Source organism: Danio rerio, chromosome 7 (assembly GCF_052040795.2).
Source record: "Danio rerio strain M-AB ecotype USA chromosome 7, GRCz13ab, whole genome shotgun sequence".
NCBI lineage: Eukaryota > Metazoa > Chordata > Actinopteri > Cypriniformes > Danionidae > Danio > Danio rerio.
Genome location: NC_141027.1, coordinates 55,852,795 through 55,880,713, shown reverse-complemented (window position 1 = coordinate 55,880,713; position 27,919 = coordinate 55,852,795). Strand labels below are relative to the sequence as shown.

The window sequence follows — 27,919 nt, the reverse complement described above, 5'->3', positions numbered from 1 at the left end:
AAATGACACATGTGCAGACTGTGTGCAGACACATGTGCAGAGATCCGTGGTACAGCACAAACAGCAAATGCCACACAATGTGAACTATCAAAGAAGTGAGAGAATCACCAATGAGTCACAGACACCTATCAGATGTTAGGCATTCTAAATATCTGGAGCTTTTGCAATTTAAAATCATGCCATCTGAAATGTGTACTAGTTGAAAATAACATCGGCAGTTACCCACAGCCAATGAGAGAGCAGCATCCACTAATGTGGGTATCTGCAGGCCAACGGGAAGCTGGAGGAGAAGTTAAAAGTGCTGATTTTCAGTTCATTTTGACCCAAGAAATGGAGGAAAAACTAGTGTAGTTTGGCTGCAGCACCGTGTCTGTTTGACGTGTCATCTGAGCAATATCACAACTGGTATGACAAGGAAAAAAGTTGAGGCGAAATTGCTAATTACCTTCAAAGGCCAGGGGCTTCATGTAAAAAGACTTGCGTTGAATTCATACCAAAACATTTATGTGCGTACGCACATTTACAGCTTTGTGCGTACGCAGTAAAAAATTCAGATGTATGAGACACTGCTTACGTGGAATTCCACGCATGTTCTCTTTGTACATCCAAATTAACGTGAAACTGAGCGCACATGCAAGAGCACAAAACCCCTCCCTGCCTCCTCCCCTAAAAAATATGGTAATGGCTCTACTTTGGCAAAACCAAATGAAAAAGCAATGGCTAAAGCAAGCAAAAAGAGAAACTTTGAACAGAATGTGAATTGGAGGTGCTCCTATCGGAGGTAGACTGGAGAAAAACTGTGTTATTTGCAAGTTCAAGTTGGAATGAGCTAGTTGAGGGATTTTCGCTCGCTTGATCGAATGAGACAACAAAACTAAAGAGAGCGGACATCAGCAGCACGAGTGGCGTAGCTCATAAAGCACATGGCAACATGTTTTGACACTATCATTCGAATCCAGCGTCTGATGAACTCATTCTTCTTTTTTCCCCATTACATATCAGATTTTGCCTACTCTTCATCACAAGGAAGGCAAGTAGGAATCATTAATAAATGTGTGTATTATCTTCAGCGCATTTGAACTTCACATATTATTTGCACATTTATTGAATGGAAATGTTTCAGATTCACGTATTCAAATTCATCCTCAGATGGCGCCCTTACAGCATTGTGCGTGCAGTAGATCGCTCCAATTAAATTGGGAAAACTGGCGATGGCTGCAAGTTGCGCTTTAATGTTTGGCTGGTCAACTGCATGGTATGGAAACCTTATTTATTTGCTAGACATGCAGATGATCCATTCCCATACAGCTGCCATTGCACGGCTCAAAGATACTTTGTAGTGTGCAATTTAACGCAATTGTCTCTAAGAGTCGCCAATGGAAATAAAACAAACACACAAGAAATGCAGGTACGCCAGGCATGAAGTTGGCGTGGACCAACGCACATTCTCACGTTCATTTCATCGTTAATAAATCCAAACATGAGCGTAAAACCTGGTGTACGCAAAGTTTTTACGCAGCGTTGATACATAAGACTCCAGGTGAGCAAAATAAGAACATTTTCGACCCCATTAAAGGCTTCTTTCTCATCATGTACTTACTAATGCAAAGATATACTACGTGATCTTGTTTTGTTTCCATGTCACTTCTCACGTGTGTTTGGTTGTGAGACGTAATTTGTGGACCGTTTTTTTTTTTTTTTTTTTTAATTATTCAATTTTAAAGTCATGCAGTGTAAAACACAACTTGAGGGTTTTTTAGCATGAACCGCCTTTTTAGGTGATGCAGCAGAATCTCAATTGGATTCAGGTCAGAACTTTGACTAAGCCACTTCAAAATCTGTATTTTTTTTTATTCAGCCAATCCAGACTTGGTGGTGTGCTTTGGATTATAAAATTAAAACCTTTACCTGTAATGGGTTTCTGCTGTTTATTTGTGTAATGTATGTGCATTAATGTCCAAAGGCGAAGTGCAGTAACTATACATTTGTACAAAATTACATGTGTGCACACTCCAGGATTTGATATCCATGCACACACAATACTCACTACAAGATTTTATTAAGATTACCATTCTCGATGGAGAGAATCACCTGATCACAGAATAACTTTTTGTATCAGTACTAATTATTACTTATTATAAAGGTGAGCTGCAAATGATTTTTCTCTCAGAAGTGCGCGTTGGGCTCTAAAACTCGATTTATTTTTTCATTTTGAAGACATTTTTAAAGTGACCGCACAAGGGCTAGACAGACTTGGCGCATCTCCTGTGTTTAAAATGCATCACAAACTGTTCTACTGTGATAATTAGTGATGAAAATAAATGATGTTCAATAAGATGTACTTGTGTTTACTAACTGCTTATTCAGCTACACATGAATTTTGAACTGTAGGCCTACATAAGCTCCAAACAGCCATTTTTGATCACCTTAATCCGACTAAAGTCACAACTTAACTAAACAGCAATAGAATTAAGAGGTGGAGTATGCATATATTGTGGCATATATATATATATATATATATATATATATATATATATATATATATATATATATATATATATAGTGGCATTATTGAAGTAAACACCGCAATCAAACTATTACCATCATGTAGGACTTTTCGCTATAATTTCCGACAAGATCTACACGCGTGGCTGTCACTGAAGGATCGCACGCACACACACGCACGCACACACACACACACACACACATTATGGAATGTGGTTTTGTGTGCAGTTTATTACGGGGGCATGAATGAAATGGTCATGAGTGAATGTAAAACTGCCGAACTGCTGTTAAAGTCACCCAAAATTACAGGGAAACCCAACCCTTACATGAAAGCACTTCACGTAAACACCTTAATAATATAATTGTTTATTAAGGCAAATAACTAGATTACAGATGTCCATGCAAACTTAGTCAGTACTGTGTTTTTTTTTTTGTCAGACGGCTCACAGGTCAGGTATACATCCGCACTAAAATATCAAGGTGAAAGTCATCATAGCTTGCGTAGAATTGGCTCAGCTCCCAACATAACTTTGAGAATAGATTAACGGCAATATTTTTTTAATCGGCCGATAAGAGTTTTGCGTTACCGTCGATAACGGCCCACCACTAATATTTAACTATTAAAACTGACACTATACACCCCAGCTCTTCTTTTTGGTGATGCAGTTATAGTATCAGCGTGAACGTCTGATTGAGTAATTGACTTTATTAATTTCCCGATTTAAAATCGTGACTATCAAACATATTTTTTGTTGGAAGAAATCGCTAGGTGCAAGGATCTAGAAAAGTTTTACATTACCAGGTAATCTACACTGAGAAATTTAAATATGAATAAATTAGAGGCATTTCCTTTTCGGTTTTAGTGTTTGCATAGTTCCTGCTCTTTTCTTTTTGATTTAAAATGACCATACAGAACAACTTTTAAAAAGTAATTATAAAATAAATAAATAAATAAATAAATAAGTTTATATGTTATGTAATGTAATGTGTATTTATGTAGCATATTTATCATGTATGGCCAGACACCCAAAGTGCTTCAATCATGAGGGGGATCTCTCCAAACCACCCCCAGTGTGCAGCATACTCTTAGATGGTGCGACGGCAGCCACATGACAATGGTACCAGTGTGCTCACCCCACACCAGCTATTGGTGGAGTAGAGAGACAGTGATAGAGCTAATTCAAAATGAATGGGGAAATTTGGCCAGGACACTGGGGTTACACCCCTACACTTTACGAGAAGTGCCATGGGATTTGTAATGACCACAGAGAGTCATGACCTCGGTTTAACATTTCATCCAAAAGACGGCGCTCGCTAACAGTATAGTGTCCCCTTCAAATTAATGGGACATTATGACTTACACAGACCACAGGTTGAGTGCCCCCTGCTGGCCTAACTAACACCACTTCCAACAGCAATAGTTTTCCCATGTAGTCTCCCATCCAGGTACCAGGATCTGCCCCGCTTAGCTTCAGTGAGTAAGCAGTCTTGGGCTGCGGGTTAATATGGCTGTGGCCAGGTCATATTAGAGGCATTTTCACACTTTAAGTGTTTTAAGTTCCTGCTATTTGCTGTTGTATTAAAAATGACCATCCATAGCAACTTTTAAAATGTAATTATACAACAGCCCTTATAAATGCAAAAAAAATACAAAATAAAAAAAAATTCTCGAAATAAATTCTAATTGGGAAATACTATCCTTTATGTAAAAGTTCATTTCTGACATTGATTGGAAGTTTGTACATTAGAAGGTTTCGTTTTTACATACTAAAAGTCTAGACGCTTGAATAATTTAGAGAAATCTATAAAACATTGTAGATTTAGAAACATCAGCCATCATCTCACTTAACAATTATCCAGCTATACTCTTAACAATTGCTGTTTGGTCCCAAAAACCAGCATCTGCACATTCTGGTGTTATAGCAAGCACTATTTAATGAGAGTTATTTTTCATGCTCTGAGGCAAGACTAAAGGCAGAGGGCTTCATTGGCAGTCTTGTCTGCAACTGTTTAGTATTCGGCCTGGTGCTTCGGAATACTGGGGCTTCAGTAAGCATACGTTTCTTCTGAATGCTAAATGAGGTTTGTGTTGACAGAGGAATGGATCAAGGCTGAGGGGTATTAGCCAGGTGCTGGCAGTGGAGGGATTCAGCCTGACACGCCACGTCTTAAAATTTTATAACCGCTGCACATCTATCTGAGCCATCTATCTTCCCCTATATATCACATCCGTCTGTCACAGGACAGGTTTTCAAACGTGGGCTAATTTGACAGAATTTGTTATGCCGTCTGAGTTAGAGCAGCTGAACAGGTTATCTGAGGTAATTTTCAATAGTTTGATTGCTGTGGTAAGACGCAATGTAATTTTGTTTCATAGTTATGGTGATGCAGTAATGGAGCTGGATGACAGCATTGGTCAGATTTTGGCTCATCTGGTCAGTCTGGGCATCCAAAACGACACTCTGGTGTTCTTCACCTCGGATAATGGAGCAGCACTGATGTCTGGACCACTGCAAAGTAGGAGATCTGTTCACACTTTTCCAACTCAAACATTAACACATCTAATTGTCCGTTTCCACTGAGTGGTACAGTACGGTACGGTTCGATACGGGTCACCTTTATCAGGATTGTGTTTCCACTGCCAAAAGGGAAAGTTTCAGACAACGTCATTCTCACTCAAGGACATGTCAAAGTAAAGCTGTAAAGGTCTTTCCCATTTCATATGAGAAGCTCTTCTCACAAAAAAGATGCTTTATACACATAAATACTTGTGTATAAATGTTCATTGCTAACCTATCTATGAACATAATTTGATTATAACTGCAGATCAGTAGCCTACTGTAACATCTGTGATTACATAAAATAAATAAATAAATAAATAAATAAATAAATAAATAAATAAATGCAACATATATGAACACATACAAACCCTTACAGTCTCCAATTACAGAAAATCTACACACAGCAAACACTTAGTCCTTATTTGGGTCCAAAAACAACACGCAACATAGCCCACAGTCAGTGCAAACCTCTCATCTGCATTTTTAATCTTCACCAGCACATGTAACCTGTTAGAAAGTTATTTTGTCATTCCGAGTTTATAATAGTCTAAAAGGCGATGATAATAGTTAAAAATGGCAGTTTGTTCATGTTTTAGGTTGCTGAAACAATCATTTGCTCCTTTGTATTTTCCAGCTCCTCCTTTGTTTTTTCATGCTTCACTCTTGTGTTTGTTTGTTTCTGAAAGGATTAGGTGTCAGAAGCACTTCAATAATCATGTGCACGTTATTATTATTAGCTCAAGAAGTTCTTTATTTCAAATATAGACACGTAACGAGCTCTCTAGAAAAAAATTAAGCTGCTGGCACTTTTAGACGGCCTCGTAAAACAACAAAAAGACACGGCAGGTTTTGTTCTTCTTGGCTTTGTGGCTGTTCATCAAAATGACAATAAGGTATGTTTGAACTCGGGTTGACCATGGCTTGGTATTATATGTACAGTTGAAGTCAGAATTATTAGCCCCTGTTTATTTTTTTTCCCTGATTTCTGCTTAACGGAGAGAAGATTTTTTCAACACATTTCTAAACATAATAGTTTTAGTAACTCATCTCTAATAACTATTTTATTTAATCTTTGCCATGATGACAGAAAATAGTATTTGACTAGATATTTTTCAAGACACTTCTATGCAGCTTAAAGTGACATTTAAAGGCTTAACTAGGTTAATTAGGTTAACTAGGCAGGATAGGGTAATTAGGCAAGTTATTGTATAATATGGTTTGTTCTGACTAACAAAAAAATAGCTTAAAGGGGCTAATAATATTGTCCTTAAAATGGTGTTTAAAAAATTAAAACTGCTTTTATTGTAGCCGAAATAAAACAAATAAAACTTTCTCCAGAAGACAAAATATTATCAGATATACTGTGAAATCCTTGCTCTGTTAAACATCATTTGGGAAATTTTAAAGAAATGAAAGAAAAAGGGGGGCTAATGATTTTGACTTTAACTGTTTATATTATTATGATATAATTTCTCAGCTGTGATTTCTAAAATGGAGCTTACTTTGTTTTTATTCTCCTGCTTGTGTATGTGCTAGTGACGTTCTTTGTAAGCCACTAGTGTTCTGCTGCATATCTTGCTCTGCCTTTTGGTACCCTTTTGTTGTGCTAGGTTGTGCTAAAAAGTGGTACAGTACAGTTTGCTTTTTGGTATCTTTTGACAGTGGAAACGGCCATTAAAGCATACTGAATCGTACAGTACCGTATGACTCAGTGGAAACAGGCCATAATAATTTGATTTAAATGGTTTATTAATCATTTGCTAACTCATTCTGAATGATCCATCAGGATGTCATTTAGAAGGGATTTATAAAGCAAAAATAGTCCTCACTTTAGGTTGGGTCACAAAGCTGGATGAAGTTGAGTTATTAAAGCATTTATTAACATGCAAATTAACTATTAGTATATGCCTAAATATTAAGATTTAAGATTTAATATGCCTAAATAATAAGATTTAAAAGATGCATACTTAACTTGATAAGATGGTCCTGATTGCACATTTTGATGACTAAAAGTTGCATTGCAGTTATTTGCCAATTACTTCTCATTTGAGTATTAGTAGACTGTCTGCTTAATATCTGTTGATAGGCTACCTTAACAGAAATTTAACTGATTTTAAGAAACTTTGCAAGTACATGTCAACTTACACTAACCCCAACCTAACAATTTACTTGTAATCTAATGAAAATTAGTTGGCATGTAGATGCAATGTAACCTAAATGCAACAAAATGCGTTAAAGAGACCATCAAAATAAAGTGATTCCATGAAAACATAATGATTAATAAAGTATGAAAATACTGTACAACCATTAAGCACATTATACATAAATCAGTCAAAAAGGAACATTTGTATCTGCAGTAATAAACTGCTTACTAACATCTATTAATGTAGAGTTAATGCTTAACAAATAATGAATGAACTGTTTGCTAAAGCTTAATAAATCATTCATAGTGTGTAGTTGTTATAAAGTGTTCCCAAAAATGCTTCTTGATTTATTTTTTCGATAGTTTGACTAGAAACAAGACTAGAAACTTTTATCAAAAAATAAAAGTAATAAAAACTTTTTTTTTTTTCCGTGCTCCTGCTCACACAATCTGTCTTACTGTTTGTACACTCCCAATACACTTTTTCAATTTTTTCATTTTGTCAATATTATTTTATAAATTGCTATCACTGTACCCCTTATTCAATATTTTTAATTTGACTTTTTATTTATTTTTTATCCTAAGGTGGCAGTAATGGCCCATTCCTCTGTGGGAAGGAGACTACGTTTGAAGGTGGGATGAGGGAACCAGCCATCGCCTGGTGGCCTGGACAGATTCCTGCTGGCACGGTGAGAATAATTCAAACTATTTCACTCCAATGCAAAGAGTCCCATCTTCATCGCACTCCATTTTTCCACACCCCATTCCACAGCACATAACATATTCTTAGGTGTTAAATTGTTCCATCAAAGGTTTTCATAGTGCTGCGGTTCTCGACCCTTGTCCTCGCGGCCCTACACTCTGCTTATTTTGCATGTCTCTATTATTTAACAGACTTGATTTAGATAAGCAGCTCATTAGAAGAAAGCTCTAATGAACTGTGTTAAGATCAACATGTTCCCTACACATTATTGTTCACTCCTTTCTACCTTCTGCACATGAGAAATTGTCTGAACCAGAGGTTTACTTCATTTACACACAAAAAAAAGAGATTTGCGCTACACCACAGTTTGTAGCATTTTCAGTTATCATTAAATTATTAAATAGGGGTTATTTAACCATAATCTATGTTGGGAGTAATGCATTACAAGTTACGGGAGTTGCTTAATAATATTACTTTTATAAATAATCAGTAAAGAAATACATTACTTTAAAATTCAGTAACAATATTTAATTGAGTTTTTTATGTAATGCAAGTTTCATTAATTAATTTCATTTTAGCAGTCCTAATTAGATCATTTGGCCTAGCCATTGGTCTGTGGGTGGTACCGGTAGAAAGGCTAGCTGTCGCCCCAGCTGTTGGCAGAACTGTTTGAAACCACGTCAACCAGAAGTCCACGAATACGTAGGACATGGTCCAAGACAATAGCTGCTGTCTCCTTTGCTGAAGTTAATTTGGTGAGGGGAATAAAGTATGCCACCTTCGAAAATCTGTCCACCACAGTGAGGACTATGGTGTTGCCACTGGATGGGGGTAACCCAGTGACAAAGTCCATCGATATGTTTGACCAGGGTCATGAAGAGACAGGCAGTGGCCGGAAAAGCCCTGCTGTGGGTTGATTAGAATTCTTAGCTACCGCACAGACCGGGCAAGGCAACACAAACTCACTAATGTTCCACACTATCGAGAGCCACCAGAACCATTGCTTGATTAACCCAATAAGTGTGATCTGCTCCTGGGTGGCTGGCTAGCTCGGATGGGTGACCCCACTGTAAAACCTTGGTCCAGACCAACTGTCCACTTCAATAGTACGAAATGCCTTACGAATCATGGACTCCAGCCCCCCTGGTTATCTCTGCAACCACTCGTTCAGGTGGCAGAACAGCAACTGGAAGGGTGGGTTTAAGTTCAACCTGCCTTAAACTTGACAGGGCATCTGCCTTTTCATTCTTGAACCCCTGGTGGTAAGAGATGTGGAAATCAAACCGGTCATAGTATATTGCCTCAATGAGCCTGACAAGAATTAAGTCAATTGCCGGACCTAATGTATTCTAGATTTTCATGGTCTGTCCAGACCATGAGGTTTTAGGCTATTTAAGCTTTTACAAATCAAATTGTTGGCTCCGCGAGTTACATGGCTAGCTAGAAAGATATAGAAGCAAACACTCACGATATTGAAATTCAGGCTCTGAGAGTGAGATTTGCGGAATTAAAGACAAACTTGGCCCGATAGTAACACTCATGCTGCACAATTGGACTTGAACAGTCAAACATCTCAAATTGGACAAAGAAGTTGGAATACTTAGGTGGAAAAAATTAATTGCTGAATTAAAAATAACATAGTAGAGCACCCAATGACAGAATGGAGGAACAGACAGAAACCAAGATGGCAGAGCTATGTGGTTTTTTTAAAGGTAAAGGAAAGTGAAGGTTATACAGTGTGTTAATTGCAAAACTCCTCTAGTAAAAAAATAAATAAATAAAGTTCTGAAAGATCAAGCCTCAGCCAGCTAAGAAAAAGTAATGTAATGCATTAAGTAATTCAACTAGTTATTTTTTGGGGGGAGTAACTCAATATATTAATGCATCACTTTCAAAGAGAACTTTCCTCAACACTGACCACAATTATATGAGTAGCATAGAAGTCGCATCTTGAGTTTGCATGTTCTCCTCTTGTTGGCATGTGTTTCCTCCACATGCTCCGGTTACCCCGCAGTCCAAAGAAAGATGAATTGGATAAATGGAATTTTCCGTAATGTGTGACTGGGAGAATGCATGGGTGTTTTCTAACCCTGAGAGTACAAATTGAGATGGATGGGCATCTGCTGTGTAAATTTATGGTTCATTCCGCTGTGGCGACCCCTGATGAATAAGCCTAAGGAAAATTTGCAAATAATTGGCCCTACACTGCTGTTTACAACATTTTCAATTATTTAATAGTGGTTATATAACTGTAATCAGTGTTGAGTGTAATGCCTCACAAGTTTCATGAGTTACATAATAATATTACTTTTATAAACAATAAGTAAAGTAAAATAATAAAGCATTTCTTTTAAAAAAATCTGTAATAATACATATTTGAGGGACTTTTTAAAAAATGTATTGCGAGTTACTTTTTACTTGAATTAATTAGCTTTAAAAAAATTGTTGAATTAAAAATAACATAGTAATACATGAAAATGCAGAAGCAGGCGGAAACCAAGGTGGCAGAGCAATGTGGGTTTCTTTAAAGGTAAATGGAGGTGTGGGTTATACAGTGTGATGTTAATTGCAGAGCTCCTCTATTTACAAAAAAATAGTGATGGAGATCATGCCTTAGCCAGGTAAGAAAAGTATTGCACGAGTAACTTAAAAGTACGGTAATACATTACTTTCCAGAAAAAGTAATCATTTTATTTCTGTAAAATAACAGAAAATGTACTGGAAGCTTATTACCAGGTTTTTGTACCATAATCTACAACACAAACCCAGACAATATAGATCACTTTAAACTATTAAAAACGTGAATAAAAGAAAGTTGAGTTGGAGGAGTAGGAAGTGTATCCTTTTAGTTACAGTAGGTATTTGTTTTCTGCCTTGTTCATTCATTCATTTTCTTCTCGGCTTAGTGCCTTTATTAATTTGCTTTGATCAGATGCTGTTGTCTCACCACTGCCAATTATAATATTTAGCATGTAGCACAATTGCATACTGTTTACATATTCATTTAAACATCACATTCTAAGGAGCATGAGCAATATCAGGATTATAGATTTAAGTATCACCAGCCAGTGATGACACTAATAACCAATTATAATAAGTGTTTCCCTATATTGCCCTGCTTCCATTTTTTATATAAAATCTTAATACCAAGTAATATCTATGAGATTCATTTTCATTTCAAGTCTTCACCTTAATCATTTTCAATCACTGAATTCCTTCTAAATCAAACTTTGTTCGTTTTATTTTTAACATTCCCTGTTCTCCTTTCCTTCCTCTATTTTTATTTATTTACTTATTTTACTTATTTGGGTAAGAAGCTTCCCATTCCTGATCCACTGAAGCTTTGTGCTCCGTAAATGACCTTTAATGCCAATTAAGTCTAATCAGATGTCAACTAGGTTAACCTTTTTACAAATTAAGATAGATTGAACATAATTAAGTTGTTGCAAAAAAGACTGAACAAACAACAAACATTAACAGACTATTCGACTTCCAATTCATTTACAAACAAACCCCCTCAGTTCAAACTGAATCATAGAAAGTTTTTATCTTTTATGAAAATAGCCTCTTCGAATTACTTTACTTATGTTATTTGGCCATTACTGTCTCTTTCCAGTGCCAAAGGTGATTTAAAAAGCAGAGAGTTCACTCAAAAATGTAAATTTTCTTACTATTTACTCACCCTTCCAGATCGTCATGGGTTTCTTTCTTATGTTGAATACACAAGAAAATATTTTAAAGAATGTTGGAACCATTGACATTAGGGCTGCACAAATTTGACATTGCAATATTTTGTTTTGCTGCCATTTATTTTGAGATATAGATATAATTTCACTAGATACATGAATAGTTCCACTTGGAAAGAATTCGTTCATTTTCTTCTGATTTGGGATTATTCTGTTTTATTATTTGGAAGATAGAGGGGAATATTTTACAATTCAGTATCCAGGAACAGAAATTGACCAATTAAATGTGAAATAACACTGTATAGTCATTCATACATTTTCCTTTGGCTTAATTCCTTTATTCATCTGGGGTCGCCACAGCAAAATGAACCCCCAACATATCCAGCAAATGTTTTACACAGCAATGCCCTTCAAGCTGCAACTCAGTTCTGGAAAACATCTAAACACACTCATTTACACACACTACAGACAATAGTTTAGTTTATTCAATGCACCTTTACCACATGTCTTTGGGCTGTGGGGGAAACCGGAGCACCCAGAGGAAACCTAGCCAGAACCAGAACCAGCTACCTTTTTGCTGTTTGGCAACAGCGCTAACCACTGAGCCACCGTGTCACCCACACTGTGTAGTCTTTATTCTTTGAATAATTCAATGAATTGTTTTTTATCAGAGTTACAAACAGTACAATTGCTTATGCCTGAATACTTTTAACTTTCCTGCATGCTTACACTCGCCTTAAATCAGATGCACTTTTACTCCATTAAGGTTAAACTCTTCAGTGAATAAAAAAATCATCTGGTTTTAAACTGTTGCTCCTGGTAAACTATAATCCTAACATGCAGTATAAACTCAACATTGCTCTTTGAGTGATGTGACTATTGCAGATGCGCAAATTGCGATATCGATGGTGATGGTGTTGTGCAGCCCTAACAGACATCCATAGCCAGAAAAAATGAATACAAAAATGAAAATATGTTTCCATTCAAAGATGGGAATTAGAATTATGCATCTAATTTTTATAATCATTTTTAATCACTGAATTCCTTATCAAACTTCATAAATTTTTTTTATTTAAATTATTTAACATTCCCTGTGCTCCTTCCTTTAACCATTTTTATTTATTTGGGTGAAGGAGAGGGGAAGCTTCCCATTCCTGATCCGCTGAAGCTGTGCGCTCTGCAAATGACTTTTAATTGTATTAGGGGCAGCTGTGACATGGGGCCGCGGCGTGGGGGGATTTTTGGAGGAGGGAGCGCTAAGCCTGCCCCCGGCTCATATCTGAGGGGTGTGCGGGGCCCTGATAGCACAGCGGAGCGGCGAGGGAGAGGGGGATTGGGAGCGTCTTAAGCGGCTAATCTGTTTGTGTGTTTGCTGAGGTTGGATTGAGCTGTAATGAGGGCTTCTGTATCTGAATATGCCAGGCGTGCCGGATAAAGAACAGAAAGAGGAGAGGAGTGCTGGGGTATGTGGCTGGGATGTGCCAGGTGTCTGGGCAGTGCCAGAGCAGTGCAGAGCGGGATAAGCAGGTGTTTCACACTGTTAATGTTTGTCTTGCAGCGGCAGACCGGATTTTTTTGCTCATCCTGCTCCCGCTCGAGTGTGGCTCTTTGTGATATGTGTATCTGCTCGTCCGTTTCTTTTATGAGAAGCACCGATGCCCTTTTTTTGTTTTTGCCGAATGCCGTGGAGTGACATTTTGGGCTGAATTTATGAATAAATCAAACTCATATTGAGAGGAAAAGAAATGTATATGTATATTACTTAAAGATTGTTTTACATTTATTTTTTACCATTTTTTTTTTTACTTTTTATTTAAGATTTTTTAATATATATATATTTTTAGAACAACCCCTTCCCCAACAACTTTGCCCCTTAAAGATGAGACAATACATAAAAAATATTGATAATATACTTTTTTTTTTTTTTTTAATAAAATGTAACCGACCAGTTTTACTGCACCATCCCGTTTTGAGCTGGGATCAAACTGGCAATTTTTTATATGGGAGTCGGTTGCTCTAACAAGGAGGCTAAAGACCATGTCCTGTAGGGTCTGTCACTAGAGCACCTTTAGAGCTCAGAGGCATGAGGTTTACCTGCGTAGCACTTCGCTAGCTGGCCACGGTTACACTCACCCCCTGAACCTCACTCCCATCCCGGACGAGCCCTGCAACCAGTTCTACTGCACCCAACCAGGTCTGAGATGGGATCGAACCAGCAATTCTTTGTATGGGAGTCAGTTGCTCTAACAAGGAGGCTAAACGCCATGGACTCTAGCATATGTCGCTTAAACATCTAGAGAGGTCAGAGGGGTGAGGTTTACCTGCATAGCACTTCGCTAGCTGACCTCTGTTATGCTAACCACCTAAACCTCACTACCATCTCAGATGAGCCCCCCTGGTATAACCCACCAGTCCTACTACACTTATCCCCTTTTGACCTGGGATCAAACTGGCAATTCTTTGAATGGGATTCAGTTGCTCTAAAAAGGAGGCTAAAGACCATGATCTTTGGCTTCTGTTGCTAGAGCACCTTTAGAGGTTAAAGGTTCTCCTCTCTCCACAGAAGAACGCTAAAGCTCAGAAAGAGTGACCATCGGGTTATTGATCACCTCCCTGACTAACGCCCCATTCAGCATCAACGCTTGACTGAAGACGTGTCTGAAGTTGGGGCTAACGTGATCGTCATAGCAGCATCAGCCAATGAAATTCAGTCAGTAATAGGCCACTGTCTAGCTGGTGTATTAGCATACAGCGATCTGATTGGCTGACGCTTCCATCGGCGCTTAAAAAGTTGAGCTACGAGCTAAAAGCGAGCAACGCCTCTGAAGCGGCGCCGACGGATCCACAATGCAGTTCGGCAATGCCTGACACCACCCATTCAAAGTGAACGGGAAGCGTTGACCCTGACGCCCCGTGTGAATGTCCATGTCAAAACATGCCCAATCAACTAAATTAACACAGGTGAACTCCAATTAAGCTGCTCAAACATCTCAAGAATGATCAGTGGAAACGGAATGTACCTGAGCTCAATTTAGAGCTCAACGGCAATATAATGAATACTTATGTTCATGTGAATATTTAGGTTTTTATTTTTAATAAAATTGCAACAATTTTAAAAAATCTTTTTTCACATTGTCATTATGGGGTATTGTGTGTAGAATTTTGAGGAAATAAATTAATTTAATCCATTTTGGAATAAGGCTGTAAGATAAAAAAATGTCTAAAAAGTGAAGCGCTATGAATACTTTCCGGATGAACTGTATATTCAGAGAAGCAAGGTAATTGTAAATATAGTTTTTTGTTTTTCAGAAATTTTAAAGCAATAGCAAGACTAGAAATACACTTAAATACTTTTGAATCCACAAAAAAAGACAGACATCCCGAATGAAAACCTGCTTCAGAGTGCTCTTGACATCAGACTGGGGCGATAGTTCATCTTCCAGCAGGATATTGACCCAAAGCAGACCACCAAAATATCAATGGAGTGGCTTCACAACAGCTCTGTGAAGTCCTTGAGTGGCCCAGCCAGAGCCCAGACCTAAATCCTGTTGAACTTTTCTTAAGAGATCTAAAAACGGCTGTACACTGTCGCTTCCTATCCAACCTGATAGAGCTTGAGAGCTACTGCAAAGAAGAATGGGCAAAAATTCCCCAAAAGACATGTGTGCCAAGCTTGGCATCATATTAAAAAAAATCTTGAGGCTATAATTGCTGCCAAAAGTGCATCAACAAAGTATTTGAGCAAAGGAATGCTTCTGTACATGTGATTTTTCAGGTTTTTTATTTTTAATAAATTGCAACAATTTCAAAAAATCTTTTTTCCACATTGTCATTATGGAGTATTGTGTGAAGAATTTTGAAGAAATAAATGAATTTAATCCATTTTAAAATACGTCTGTAACATAAAATATGTGGAAAAAGTGTAGCGCTATGACACTTTCTGGATGCACTATACCTTATATTATCATGAACACTATTTTCTTAAACAATCTTTACCATATGCTATTGTCTTGATAAGTTATAGAAGTTCTGTAGCTTAAACAGAATTGTTTTGCAAAACATTAATTCACATATTTGAATTGATTTTTATAGAAATATTTTATATATTTACAGTATTTAAGTACACTGAAAGATGATTCAATTGATTTACTTTTACTGAAGTACGTGGCTGCAAACAAGTTGTATGGGCTGAATTTAAACAAACAAATTAAGTTGAACCTTGCCAAATTTAACTTGTTTGTTTAAATTCAGCCCATATAACTTGCAACCTTTGGAAATCCAATGAACATTTTTCTTTTTCTCACTGTAATATTTAAATACAATTACATACAAATGTAAAGTAGTCTTTTATTTTAGTTTTCCTGCTGAAAAGTAATTCAAGAAACCTTGTAACTAATTACGCTCAACTCTGAATAGGAACATATTATCATTTGATTAAGAAAAAATACACTTTTATACACACAAATTTGCTTTAATCGTGTAGAAAAATCCCCTAAGAAGTTTGTCTAGCAATATGATTTAACCAACGTGCACCATAGTGAAACAAACCAAGAGAAAACCTATTAAACAAAAGAGATTTGAGATTTGACCTTGACTCAGGCTCAGCATCAGAGACTTCAAAGCGTGACCAGAGCTTGTCGCACCTACAGTTCACTTCGTGTGACGTGAATATAAAAAAATAAAACCGCAGTTAACCTGGCCGTCCCGATCACTCCTGTTGTGTTTATCAGCTTACAGACACATAGACTGAGTGCATTAGACAGAGCTCGCTGGTCTGTCTGCTCCGATAACTATAGCGTCAGGCCAGAAACACAGAGACAGCCGTAAGAAGGAAAGCAAGAGGAAATGAATTGGAGATAAAGAAATATTCATTTCCCTTTTTACTAGTCCTGCGTTTTGTTTTTTGTCTATGTGTGTGTTCTGTGGGATAAGAGCAGTTGGTGGTAGCAGCTAGTTACCTTTATTAATTGTTCCCTTTGATTTCTCCCTTCCTGTGTGTGTGTGTATGTGTGTGTGTATAAGTATGCATGTATGTCTGTGTGTGTGAAGCCTGCGAGTGAAGATAATGGAATGTACTGGCTGTCTGGCAGTGGTGAAGGGAATTCTGGGAGGCTGAAGAGAGAGTGTGTGTGTAGACAGAGGCAGCTGCTCCGTGCTGATAGTGCTATCTGATTGTGAGCGTGCCGTCTCCCTCAAAGGGCCGCTCAGGAGAGAATAGAATGGAAGATCAAGGATGACAGCGAAAAAATGGCATTTTATCGGAAAATAGTTCAAAGTTTATAAATAAAATAAAGCTTTTTTGCAGCAGCAGGACTGGGGAGGACAGATAAAGCAGCAGTTCCGGCCTCTGTCCCAACTCGCCTTTCTCTCCGCCTTTCTCTTCATTTACAGAGATGTTAGTGTGGTTTATAATAAACCTGCAAGCGCAGATTAGAGCGGGGACTGAAGAAACGCGTCATCCTGCTTCTGCTCTTCTAAATCGGCCTCCCTGCCGGTGCTTTTGCGCTCTGGCATCTTGACAAGGCTCACACATGAAGAAGATGCTTTATAGCATGTGTGTGCATCTGTGTGGGTGCTGATCTTAAGCATCTAGATTAGCGATAGACCAAATATTAAGATTATTGATAATCATTTTTATTAGAATGTTGTGGTTGCTTAAATCCAATTAAGTCTCTGAAACCCTTTGTGGCATACTTGATATGCTGTGGACAAAATGAATTTATTTTTATTATTTGTGTCTTTATTTTTCATTAGAAAATGTTTAGACTAACAACAGATTAATATATATTTTTTTTTGTATGATACCATATATTGACCAGGCATACTTTTTCTTTTTTACTGTGCTGCATACTTTTTAGAAGGAACTGCTGACAAGGGGGAAATAATAAGAATAAGAATAAATTTAGTGCAGGGGCTTTTGTTCCAGACGGCTGTCTAATACGAAGTCTAGACATGTCGCATGGAGCATGATGCTTGTAGAAGTTGTGAAATATATTAAAGAGGCACTTAATTGTTCAGTTGTGGTATGCAGTGAAGGGTTGCAGAAAAGAAGAAGTATGTCAGGGGTACAAGAGCCAAAGGACTGCAAAAAGACTGATAAGTGACGTTACACCAGAACTCCACCTGTTAATATCAGTTGTGTATATATGCTGGAGTCAGGGAAATGTATGTTAGTTGTGAACCTCTAATGTAATTCTTGTATTGCATTGGGGTAACGTAACCCAGAGCTCTGCCATCGAATTATTCATTTGTATCTAATAAATTACTTATATTTTTGGCATTGAAGAAAACCATCTCTAGACCTTTTCTTACTGAACATGCATGGAATAAGCTTGATATTCCAACAATGCCAATTGCAAAATGTTTGACTTTCGTGTTGTGGTGTATGCATTTTTGGCTGTGGTATCTTAACTGATTTCTAGAAGTTTTTTTTTCAAAATATCTTTATTGCAATAGCAAACAAACTGTTGAATCTTTAATTTCATTTATTCATTCATTTTCTTTTTGGCTTGGTCTCTTTATTATTCAGGGGTCGCCACTGCGGGATGAACTGCCAACTAATCTAGGATATGTTTTACGCCCTTCCTGCTGCAACCCATCACTAGGAAACACCCATACACTCTCAACCACACACATTACAGACAATTTAGCTTACTCAGTTCACCTATAGCCTATGTCTTTGGACTTGTGTGGCGAAAACAGAGTACCCCGAGGCGACAACACGGGGAGAATGCCAATGGTCCCACCCGAGGCTCAAACCAGCGACCTTCTTGCTGTGAGGCGACAGCGGTACCCACTGGGCCAACGCGACATCTATACTTTCTTGATGTTTTATTTTTAATGTTATCAATTTTTTTTTTTTTTTTTATCTGGAGAGACTTTAAAATGTTTCTTTTTTTTAAGTAAGTCCTTCCAAAATTGGTAAAATGTTTATCAAAAGTAAATCTTAAAGGTGCAGTATGCAAGTTTGACACCCAGTGGTTTAACTAGGTATTGCACCCCTGGTTAAAGAGACTGTGTTTTGTGACAAGATCCACACACGCGGCTGTCATTAACCCTTTCAGGCTCAAATTAAATTTTAACTGTTGCAAATCAGCAACACCTGCCTGGTTAAAGGACCACACACACACACACACACACACACACATACATCGCAAAACTTGGAAGTTTTTTTTTTCTTTCCACTCGACGAGCGGTATTATTAAAAACATCACTCTTCCACCAGTCCTTCATATTTGCGTCAAATATCCCAGTTTGTCACGGGGGCATGAATGAAATGTTCATGAGTGCTGAACTGCAATTAAAGTCGATAAATTAAAGATGAAACACCCAAAATTACATGAGACTCTGAAGAAAATGTGAACAGCCTGGTGACACAACTTTAAGCATTTTTTACTTTAAGCAAAAATTTTAAAGCACTTCACGTAATCATATTATTGTCTCATTCAGATTAAGGCAAATAACTATTGTGTGTTGGGGGGGTCTTATATTATATTTTATATATTTTACTGGAAGGCATTAAGTTTACAGGTGCCTGATAGTTGTGGAGCTATCGTTAATCATATTATTCCCTCTAGTCTAGTGAACGCATAAAAATCATCATCATAGCTTACTCGTTAATGTTGCTCACAATTTGAAAACTCCTGCTCTACATGACATAGCATGACTCTTTTTAAATGATTTTGTTCCTTAGGTGAGTCATCAGTTGGCCAGTGTGATGGATCTTTTCAGCACCAGTCTTTCTGTGGCTGGTGTTTCTCCTCCTGATGACCGTGTCATTGATGGTGTTGATTTAAGTCCTGTCCTCTTCAACGGCTCACTGATAGACAGGTAACCCTCTCAGAGAGTGTAATATACACTGTAAAAAATGCTGGGTTCCACACAATCAATTTGTGTTGGGAAAATATGAAAAAAAATAATTTGACTTTTTAATTGACAAAATAAGTTGGTGCAAAAAAAAAATCAAGATTTGTGTTGTTTTTTAAACAATTTTTAAAAAAGTTTAAAAAGTAGTTTTTAAAAAAGTAGTTTGAAGAAACAGCAAACTTCATTTTTTTAAGTGTACACAGTGTAAAAAGTGCTGGGTTCTCCACAATTCCTTCATGTTGTCCCAGCACAAATCAATTAAGATGGAATAATTTAATCATAAAAGTGATTTCCTTTTATGAAAATAATCTCTTCAAAGTACTTAACAATTGTTTTATGGCCATTGCTCTCTCCTTCTAGGGCCAACTGTGATTTAAAAAGGACATTTCAATTTACTTACCATTTACTCACCCTCAAGGGGTTCCAACCATTGTGTTTCTTTCTTCCATTGAATAAAAGACAATATTTTGAAGAATGTTGGAAACTGAGAACCATTGATATCTATTGTTTCAAAAGCAACCCACCAATGCAAAATGTTAAACTTTTCTACAATTTCTAAATATTTTGTATTATTAATAGTGGCAATATGCATTCAACATGCAAACATCTCAATCCAAACAACATAACAGCACAGCACAATAACAGTGTTACCTCCGTCCCCACAGGAACTCTTGTCGTTTAAATCTGATTTACCTTTAAACTGAAAAACTGAGAGATTTCAATCTTAAGCATGTTTTATTGCACTAAATAACCTGTAGATTATTCATTAGTGTGACACATGAGAAGTGAAACACAACTTGTAATAAATAAAAAAAGAACTACTACACCAATTTACTTTTTACATTTAAAAACTGAAATTCGGACTTAACCATGGGACAAGGTCCCGAAAGCAGCTGATATTTGGCAGCTCCATCAAGGGTTGCATGCTGAATGTGCTGTTATAGCCTTTTGTCAGGGCTTTGAGAAGATTGCTTTGTTTTGGACTAGTCAAAATTGGATGTCCTTAATTTTTTTTGTTCCTTTGTTATGTGTCTTTGTCCTGTCACTGTCATTTTGTTGCACTGTGAAAACTTCTGTCACGAAAGCAAATTCCCTGTATATGCAAACATACCTGACAATAAAGCTTTTTCTCATTCTGGTTTTAAATGATCGGACAAGTGCAGTTGATGATGCATTAGGTTCTGTTGTGTTGTTTATCACTGACTACATTTGCATGGACATCAGTAATCGAATCATTTGACTTAATCTGAATAAATCAATAATATGATTGAGATGTTTACATGAGTTGCTTTTTAAATGTTCTTTTCATAATGCCGTTTTACATGTTATAACACATAATTTAATTAACATCATTGTGTCACCTGGCTGTCTACATTTCCTCTGGATTTTCAAGTAATTTTGGCTGTTTCATTTTTAATTTGTTGACTTTAACTGCAGTTCGGCACTTTTACTTTCATTCAGGAACATTTCATGCATGCCCCCTATGATAAACGAGATACTGGATGCGAGTATGAACTGCTGGAAGAGTGTTGTTAATGGAAGTTCATACCGCATGCTAAATGGGAGGGGAAAAAAACTCAGCATTTCGCGGTGTATGTGTCTGTGGTCTTCACTGACTCGGTAGGTGCAGAGAATAGTGCCAAACAGCCGTGTGTGTATAGACTATCCTGTCGCAAAACGCAGCGAAAAGTCCTACAGGATGGTAATAGTATGATTGCAGTTTTTACATGTCTGTACAGTACTTAATAATGCGTTTAAAATTGACATACTCCACAGGTCTGATTTCTGTTCAGTTAGATTATGACCTAATTAAATTAATCAAAAATCTCTCTTTACATGGTAGACTCCTAATATTGTCTAAATCATATTATATTCGGTTTATTGGTGTCCATGTAAACATACAAACTGATTATTGTTAACTGTAGGTGCAAATACTGACCAGAGGCACTGTTCAATAACACAAAATGCAGGAAAAAAAAGAGAAAAGAAAGTTATGGTGTCCTTCTGAAGCCACTACCTGGGGGTTTGAGAAAGAGACCATCTGGTTGACAACACATATTGCCATAATGTGATGGGACAGGGGGAGCTTGGCAGCCAGAAGGATTTTACCACACATTTGCGTTTCATTATCAACAGACCCATCTTCTATTACCGTGGCAACCAGATGATGGCAGTACGGATCGGTCAATACAAGGCACACTATTGGACATGGAGCAACTCAAGGGAGGAATTCAACAAGGTCAGATATCTCCCTTTTTTCACAGTCGGCAAACCTCAAGTCAACATTTTTATGTATATAATAGGGATGCAACAAAACAGATAGCTCATGGTTCAATACATACCTCGGTTTTTTAACACAGTTTTCGTTCGGTTTTGTTCTCTTGGCTTGACACGTGTTTTTTTTTTTTTTTTAATCTATAGGCAATAGGGACAGTAAAGGGTTAAGGAGAAAAAAATAAAAATGATTTATTGCAGTACTCATTTTGTTTTGCTTAAAAGCCAAGGAAAGTACACTACTTCCTAGTGTATTGTAAGAAAAAAAATCTCACAGCTGCTGGTAGCTCATGTACATACTGGGGAACACATAAAATCCTACACTTTGAAAATAAACATACATGTGATGTTAATAAAGATAAATTGGCCATTTCAAATAAACATATTTGCACTTAAGTTTACATAAATAAACCATTTTAATTATCTCGGTGCTGAAAAAATTTAAGGCTGTAGTCTGTAACGCGGATCAAGTGCTTTTATAAGATTATTTATTGCTTTTATAAGATTTATTGTTGCTATTTGGAGGACTTCATTATATTAGACAGTGACATTGCTGGGTGATGGCACTGCAGATGTGCAGGTTATACATGTAAAACAATGCTTGCACACAGTAATTTTTTTTTTCACCGTTTTTTTCTTTTATTGGCATTATGCTTATAAGGAAAACCGAAATGTACTTACACCGCAGATTTGAAAGACGCCGGCGCTTTCACGTACTGTTGCCTCACTTCGCCGGCGCTTCCTGGTACTGTTGCCTCAGCCTCACTTCAGCTTGGATATTTACTCGCGGGGAGGAGTTTTCTCATCTCAGATCATGGACTTACAGGCACACACCGTCAATTTGGAAAGATATAAAACGCAATTAATTATTTAAACGCAAAATCGAGAAAACCGCAATTTATGCGCGTATTGAACCGTGGAGGTCGTACCGTACGGTTCAACATTATATTGAGAACCGTGGCATCCCTATAACACTTTTCACAATAAAATGGCTTTAACAATAAAAATAGCTTCAAAGCAGGTTTACAGATGATGGTTCTATGATATTACGGCTTTATTCTTGAGCAAATTGAGCAATTTAATTACTTATAATGCAGGCGTTTATTCTGATTTAGATGTATTTATAGTTTTGTCCAGCACAAAATTTAGTGCCACAATGAATTTGAGTTGAGGTTGGGATTGTTCTGTAAAGAGCTTTAAATGTGTGTTTTGTGATTTAAACTGTACACAAGAAGTATTCACAAGAACAAGACTGATTGTCACAGCCTTTTCTGCTGAACACAAAGTAAGTTATTTTGGAAAATGTTGAAAACCTGTAAACATTGACTTCCATTGTATTAATTTTTTTCTATTAAAGGAAACTCAAAGGTGTGGAACTACTTAAGGGTAAAGAAATGATGAGTAAACTAGCCAAGTTTTTGTAGTATGGTGTGAGGTAAATGTTTTCAATTAGTAGCGAGTTCAACGAGATTAGTTTTTGGTTGTAGTTTCAATTGAAAAGGCTCTGGCTTGTGTCTAAATTGTGTTGGATTTACTTGAAAATTACTTATTTTGTGATAAACATTTTGACTGAAAAATATTTATATTGCAGTACAATTTTGGTTTTGACAATGAACAAAGAAGTAAAAGCTATTTGGTAGCATCAGGAGAAAGGAAAACTTCACTATTACTGACACTGAGATTAAAAACACCTAAATTCAGTTATTCAAAATACTAAAAGTGAATTTAAATGCAAAAACATTTAAATGTTCAGTTGGAAAGTTTGAAGTTAATTTTTTATTGCTGAAGACAACTTATTACAGAGTTAATCAATTCAAAATTCAAAAAATTAAAAAAACACTTCAAAGAGTGATAATCAACAATAATACTTTTAACATTTTCAGTAACAATTTAATTTAGCTGTGTTAATAATACCTAAGTCATAAAACTTTTATAATCATGACATGACATGAAGGTGAATGAGATTGTATGCATGCTTCTTACTGTCATTAAGTGTCATTTGCTCAGTGTTGACATTAAATGCAAAGATGACATTGTTGTTTATGACAACTTGACATAGATACATTCCTCTGTATCAATTTCTGTCATGAAATCTTGACATCACAAAAACTTAGACATGACTGTCATAAAGCTTTTATAAATGTGTCATGAATTTTATAACAGCTTCATTATTTTTTCCTCAACTGCAGTGGTACAAGCTGAATTTGTCATTAAAATGTCATTAATTGCTGTTAAACATTGTTAAACAACAAGTGAGTATTGAAACTTTTATTGACAAATACAGTTTGTTGCAAGGAAAATGTGAACAAAACACAATTGTGTTTATGACAAACAGAAGACTGGTTGTGATGTGTTTGTTTATGTCAAGTTGTCATAACAAGCAATGTCATCTTTTTAATTAAAGTGCCATAAATGATCGAATGACACTTAATAACAGTTGCCATAAGCATGCATAAAATCTCATTCACATCCATGTGTCATGTCATGATTATAAATGTTTCTTATGAACACCCCTTCAAGTAAAGTGTTACCAAAATATCTACCTTTACTTTCCACAGAAGAAAGTAAGTCATATCATTTTGAATTTACATGATGGGGAGAAAATAGACAATTTTGGATCCTATAATACACCCGGCGCAATAAGTGTTTGGCGCGATTTTGTTGCTATTTTTTGACCAGCGCAACAATCATTTTCAAGTTTTGCACCACGCTGTTTAAATAGCATAATAAAAACAAGTTTAGATTTGCCCACCTATCGGGTTTTAGAGACGTATGCATCACCATATGGGGCATAGGAATAGGACGTGTGTTTGGATAATTAGGAACTTTGTTTTTGACCACATTTTGTTATTATTGTTCATTTATTCATTTGCTGGAAATTAAAACTGAATTTAGAAATAGTTTTGAAACCAATCTTTGTGCTTAACAAATTTAATTAAATATGTAGGCTATTGCATTGCTAATACAGAAAGCAAGCTCTGTGGGGGGTTCAGTCATATTTTAACACTTCCCTGCCTCACCAAAAAATAGACACAAAAAGACAGAGTCTCACTCATTCGCCATCAGCAGCTAATAGTAATGACCCAAGCATACTGGACTCAAGTGAGCAGCGCTAGCAATACTGGAAACACAAAATGCAGGAAATACCAAGATAGTTACCTGAACTCTAGTTTTATTCCATTTTCTTAAAGCAAGAGTCCTTGACTCAGCCACAGTGCACCTTACAATATTTTCTGGTGGAAAAGGGGGTCTCAGGCACAAAAAAAGGTTGGGAACCACTAGACCAGGGGTGGCGAACCTGTTTGGCATGATGAGCCAAAAAAAAACTTTATCACTGCAAAGAGCCGCACAACAGATGTGCAAATAACAGTATATCTGTCACAATAACTTATACACCTAATTATATAACGCAATAGTTTTCATGGATTTAAATTAGCCTACCTCATTTTACTTGACTCAGTGGGACACCTGACATTCCTTGGTTTCCACAATCTTTTTCAGGTCTGGCTCGTATTCAGTTGTGGCTACTTGTAGTAACTCTTTCACATGTGTGTCAGTAAGAACAGAGCGATGCTTTGATTTCACTAGTTTCAGTGTAAAATCCCATTCAGATAAAAATGTTCTGCCCTCATCTTCGTATTTACGCTTAGCTGTACGCTTTCCTGACTCTGCCATGACGATTGATATTAACGAACTGCACGTCACTCGTGTTGCGCCCATAGGTTGCGCCCCAATCAAACGGGGCTTCAGTGTCAACCCTTGACTGAAGGCGTGTCTGAATGGAAGCGTCAGAAAATAAAATTCAGTCAGCAATAGGCCACTTTCTAGCAGGTGTATTTGCATACAGCGATCTGATTGGCTAACGCGTCCGTAAGCGCTTGAAAAGTTGAGCTACTCCCAGCTTCTGCAGCGAGCAACGTGAAGCCCCGTGTGAATGGGGCATTAGTCAATTGGTTATTATATGTTAAATCGCGCAAGAGGTTGAGCCGCACAAAAGCAGAAAGAGACGCAGAAGCCCCGTGTGAATGGGGCGTTAGTCAATTGGTTAATGTATGTTAAATCGCGCGAGAGGTTGAGCCGCACAAGAGCAGTAAAAGAGCCGCAAGCGGCTCGCGAGCCGCGGGTTCGCCACCCCTGCACTAGACTAATGGATGTCTTCAGTGGAATGAGTTTCCACCGTTTCCTAACTCCACAAAAGTAAAGGAGTAAAGAGTAAAAGTAAAGTAAAGAGAAAGTAAAAAGGCCGAATGGAGGAGGCTCGTTCTTTATCCTTGTGCTGCAGATGGTCTGTTTAACTGTTTTCTCGCTATTGAAGCGTTCAGTTTTTGCTCTTATAAAGTCCGCCATATAAATGGCAAATGTGCCATGGTGCAACACAACTAACTTTTAAAGGAAATAGGAGATGAGACTCTGATTGGTTTAATGCACATTATACTCAAAACACACCCATAACGGATTAGGAGAATAGGCACAAATAGGCGCAAACCATATTTTTCAATCCTTAAAATAGCATATTGGATTCGGACATGCCCTAAATGCTTCTATGCCATGATCTTTAGACCATGCTCCTATAGATTGTCAAAATAGAGCTCTTTGTGTTCACTATGCCTTTAAATAGTAAGATATAACAAAATACCAGAACAGTAGTTGATAAAATCTGTAATACTAATGACTTTGAATCTGTGAGTACAAAAGTAATTGAGAGAAATTATGGCTCAATTTGTCTGATTTTTTTTTGTTTGTTTGTTTTTGCTTTCAATAAAATGGGCAAGGATCCCAAAATAGAGTATTTAGATGATTTTGACACATTTTGCAGTGTTGCGGTGGCGATGCTTGTATAACCAGTCACATTTTCGTAAAAAAAAGAAAAAGCATAATAATCTACTTATTGTCTCACGTTCCCCTGATTTCTTGGCCCTTGATGCTGTAATTGCATTCCAAAATGCACATTAGAGCGTTAATGTTATCACCAAAACAAAGCCTTATCAAACAGACCTGAAGATCAGGCAGTAATGAATATTAATGGAGCTAATGGAGCGCGACCACTTCTGCAAACACGCTTCATCTATTAGCGCTCTATTCCTCCTGCTGCGAGTTGCATTCTGCTCCAGCCCTCGGGGACACGTCTGTCTGTCTCTCATACTCACTAGCACACGCTTCATTTCCCATTAAAGTCACACAACACACATACGCGCAACCCCTGTCCGCCGTCCGCCTGGGCCGCGGGCTTCTTCTCCGAACGCAAGGGTTTGTTTTATGGCCCATCGGTTGCTTAAATTGCTCTCTCCTGGATGGTCGCTGAATCAATAGCAGCCCCCTTTATCAGCTCATGTGAACTGGAGTGTAACTTCACAAATAATGGTGGCTGATTGCTTGCGAGCTGACAATCGATTGTTTGAGCTCGCTCTCTCGCGCTGAGGATGGAGAGCGTTGAAGCCGGAGTCCAGTCCTGACGGTTAATGTGTTTTCGGGGAGGTTTCACCTGCCGCTTTGGGGTCACACACAAATTCAGATGCGCTTTCACCTTTGTTGTCAATGCAGCTTCTAAGCTCAACAGCAATGGAATTGATTTGAGTGATTGTGGGTGACGTCAGACGTTAAACGCTAACTTTTTTGTACGCATTTAGGCAGTGATCCATACTACACTGCTCTGAAAACAAGGCTCTTTCACCCTCTGGTTTGTTTCCTGTTAAACTCGGTTGAAATGATGGCTTAATAGTATCGGTCACTTGGGTGAATTCCTCTTGAAACCTGCGCGGATCAGCGAGGTGTGAAATGAGAAATTTCACAGTGTAAGTGCTTTGCATCCGATGATCCGCCGTGCCTCACTTTTGGAGCAATAATACAAAGTATTTTTGTGTGTGTGTGTGTGTGTGTGTGTGTGTGTGTGTGTGTGTGTGTATGTGTGTGTGTGTGTGTGTGTGTGTGTGTGTGTGTGTGTGTGTGTGCATTGCCGCACCTATGACTTAAGATGACTTGAAAAGTCTTCTCCTATATTATACATCTCACCAGTTTCACCGTACTTAATGATTCGAAATCTGAGCTTTCATTGGCAGGTGGGGGGACCATTAAATATAATTTTTTTAATAGTCCATACGTTAAAGCAGCATAGCATATAAAAAAGAAGGAAAATGATATTGCTAACGCAACAAATTCAGCATAAACGGAAGACAGTGGTGTC

General features: G+C 37.4%; 1 protein-coding gene across 1 annotated transcript in view; it reads left to right on the top strand.

Moving 5' to 3' along the window:
* The window catches only part of galns (galactosamine (N-acetyl)-6-sulfatase), a 79,678-nt gene that overhangs the window by 18,337 nt on the left and 33,422 nt on the right, over nucleotides 1-27,919 (top strand). The window contains 4 exon segments of the mRNA NM_001080641.2: nucleotides 4,883-5,022; nucleotides 7,795-7,898; nucleotides 19,292-19,428; nucleotides 21,601-21,703. Coding sequence (NP_001074110.2) covers nucleotides 4,883-5,022; nucleotides 7,795-7,898; nucleotides 19,292-19,428; nucleotides 21,601-21,703 — 484 coding nt within the window.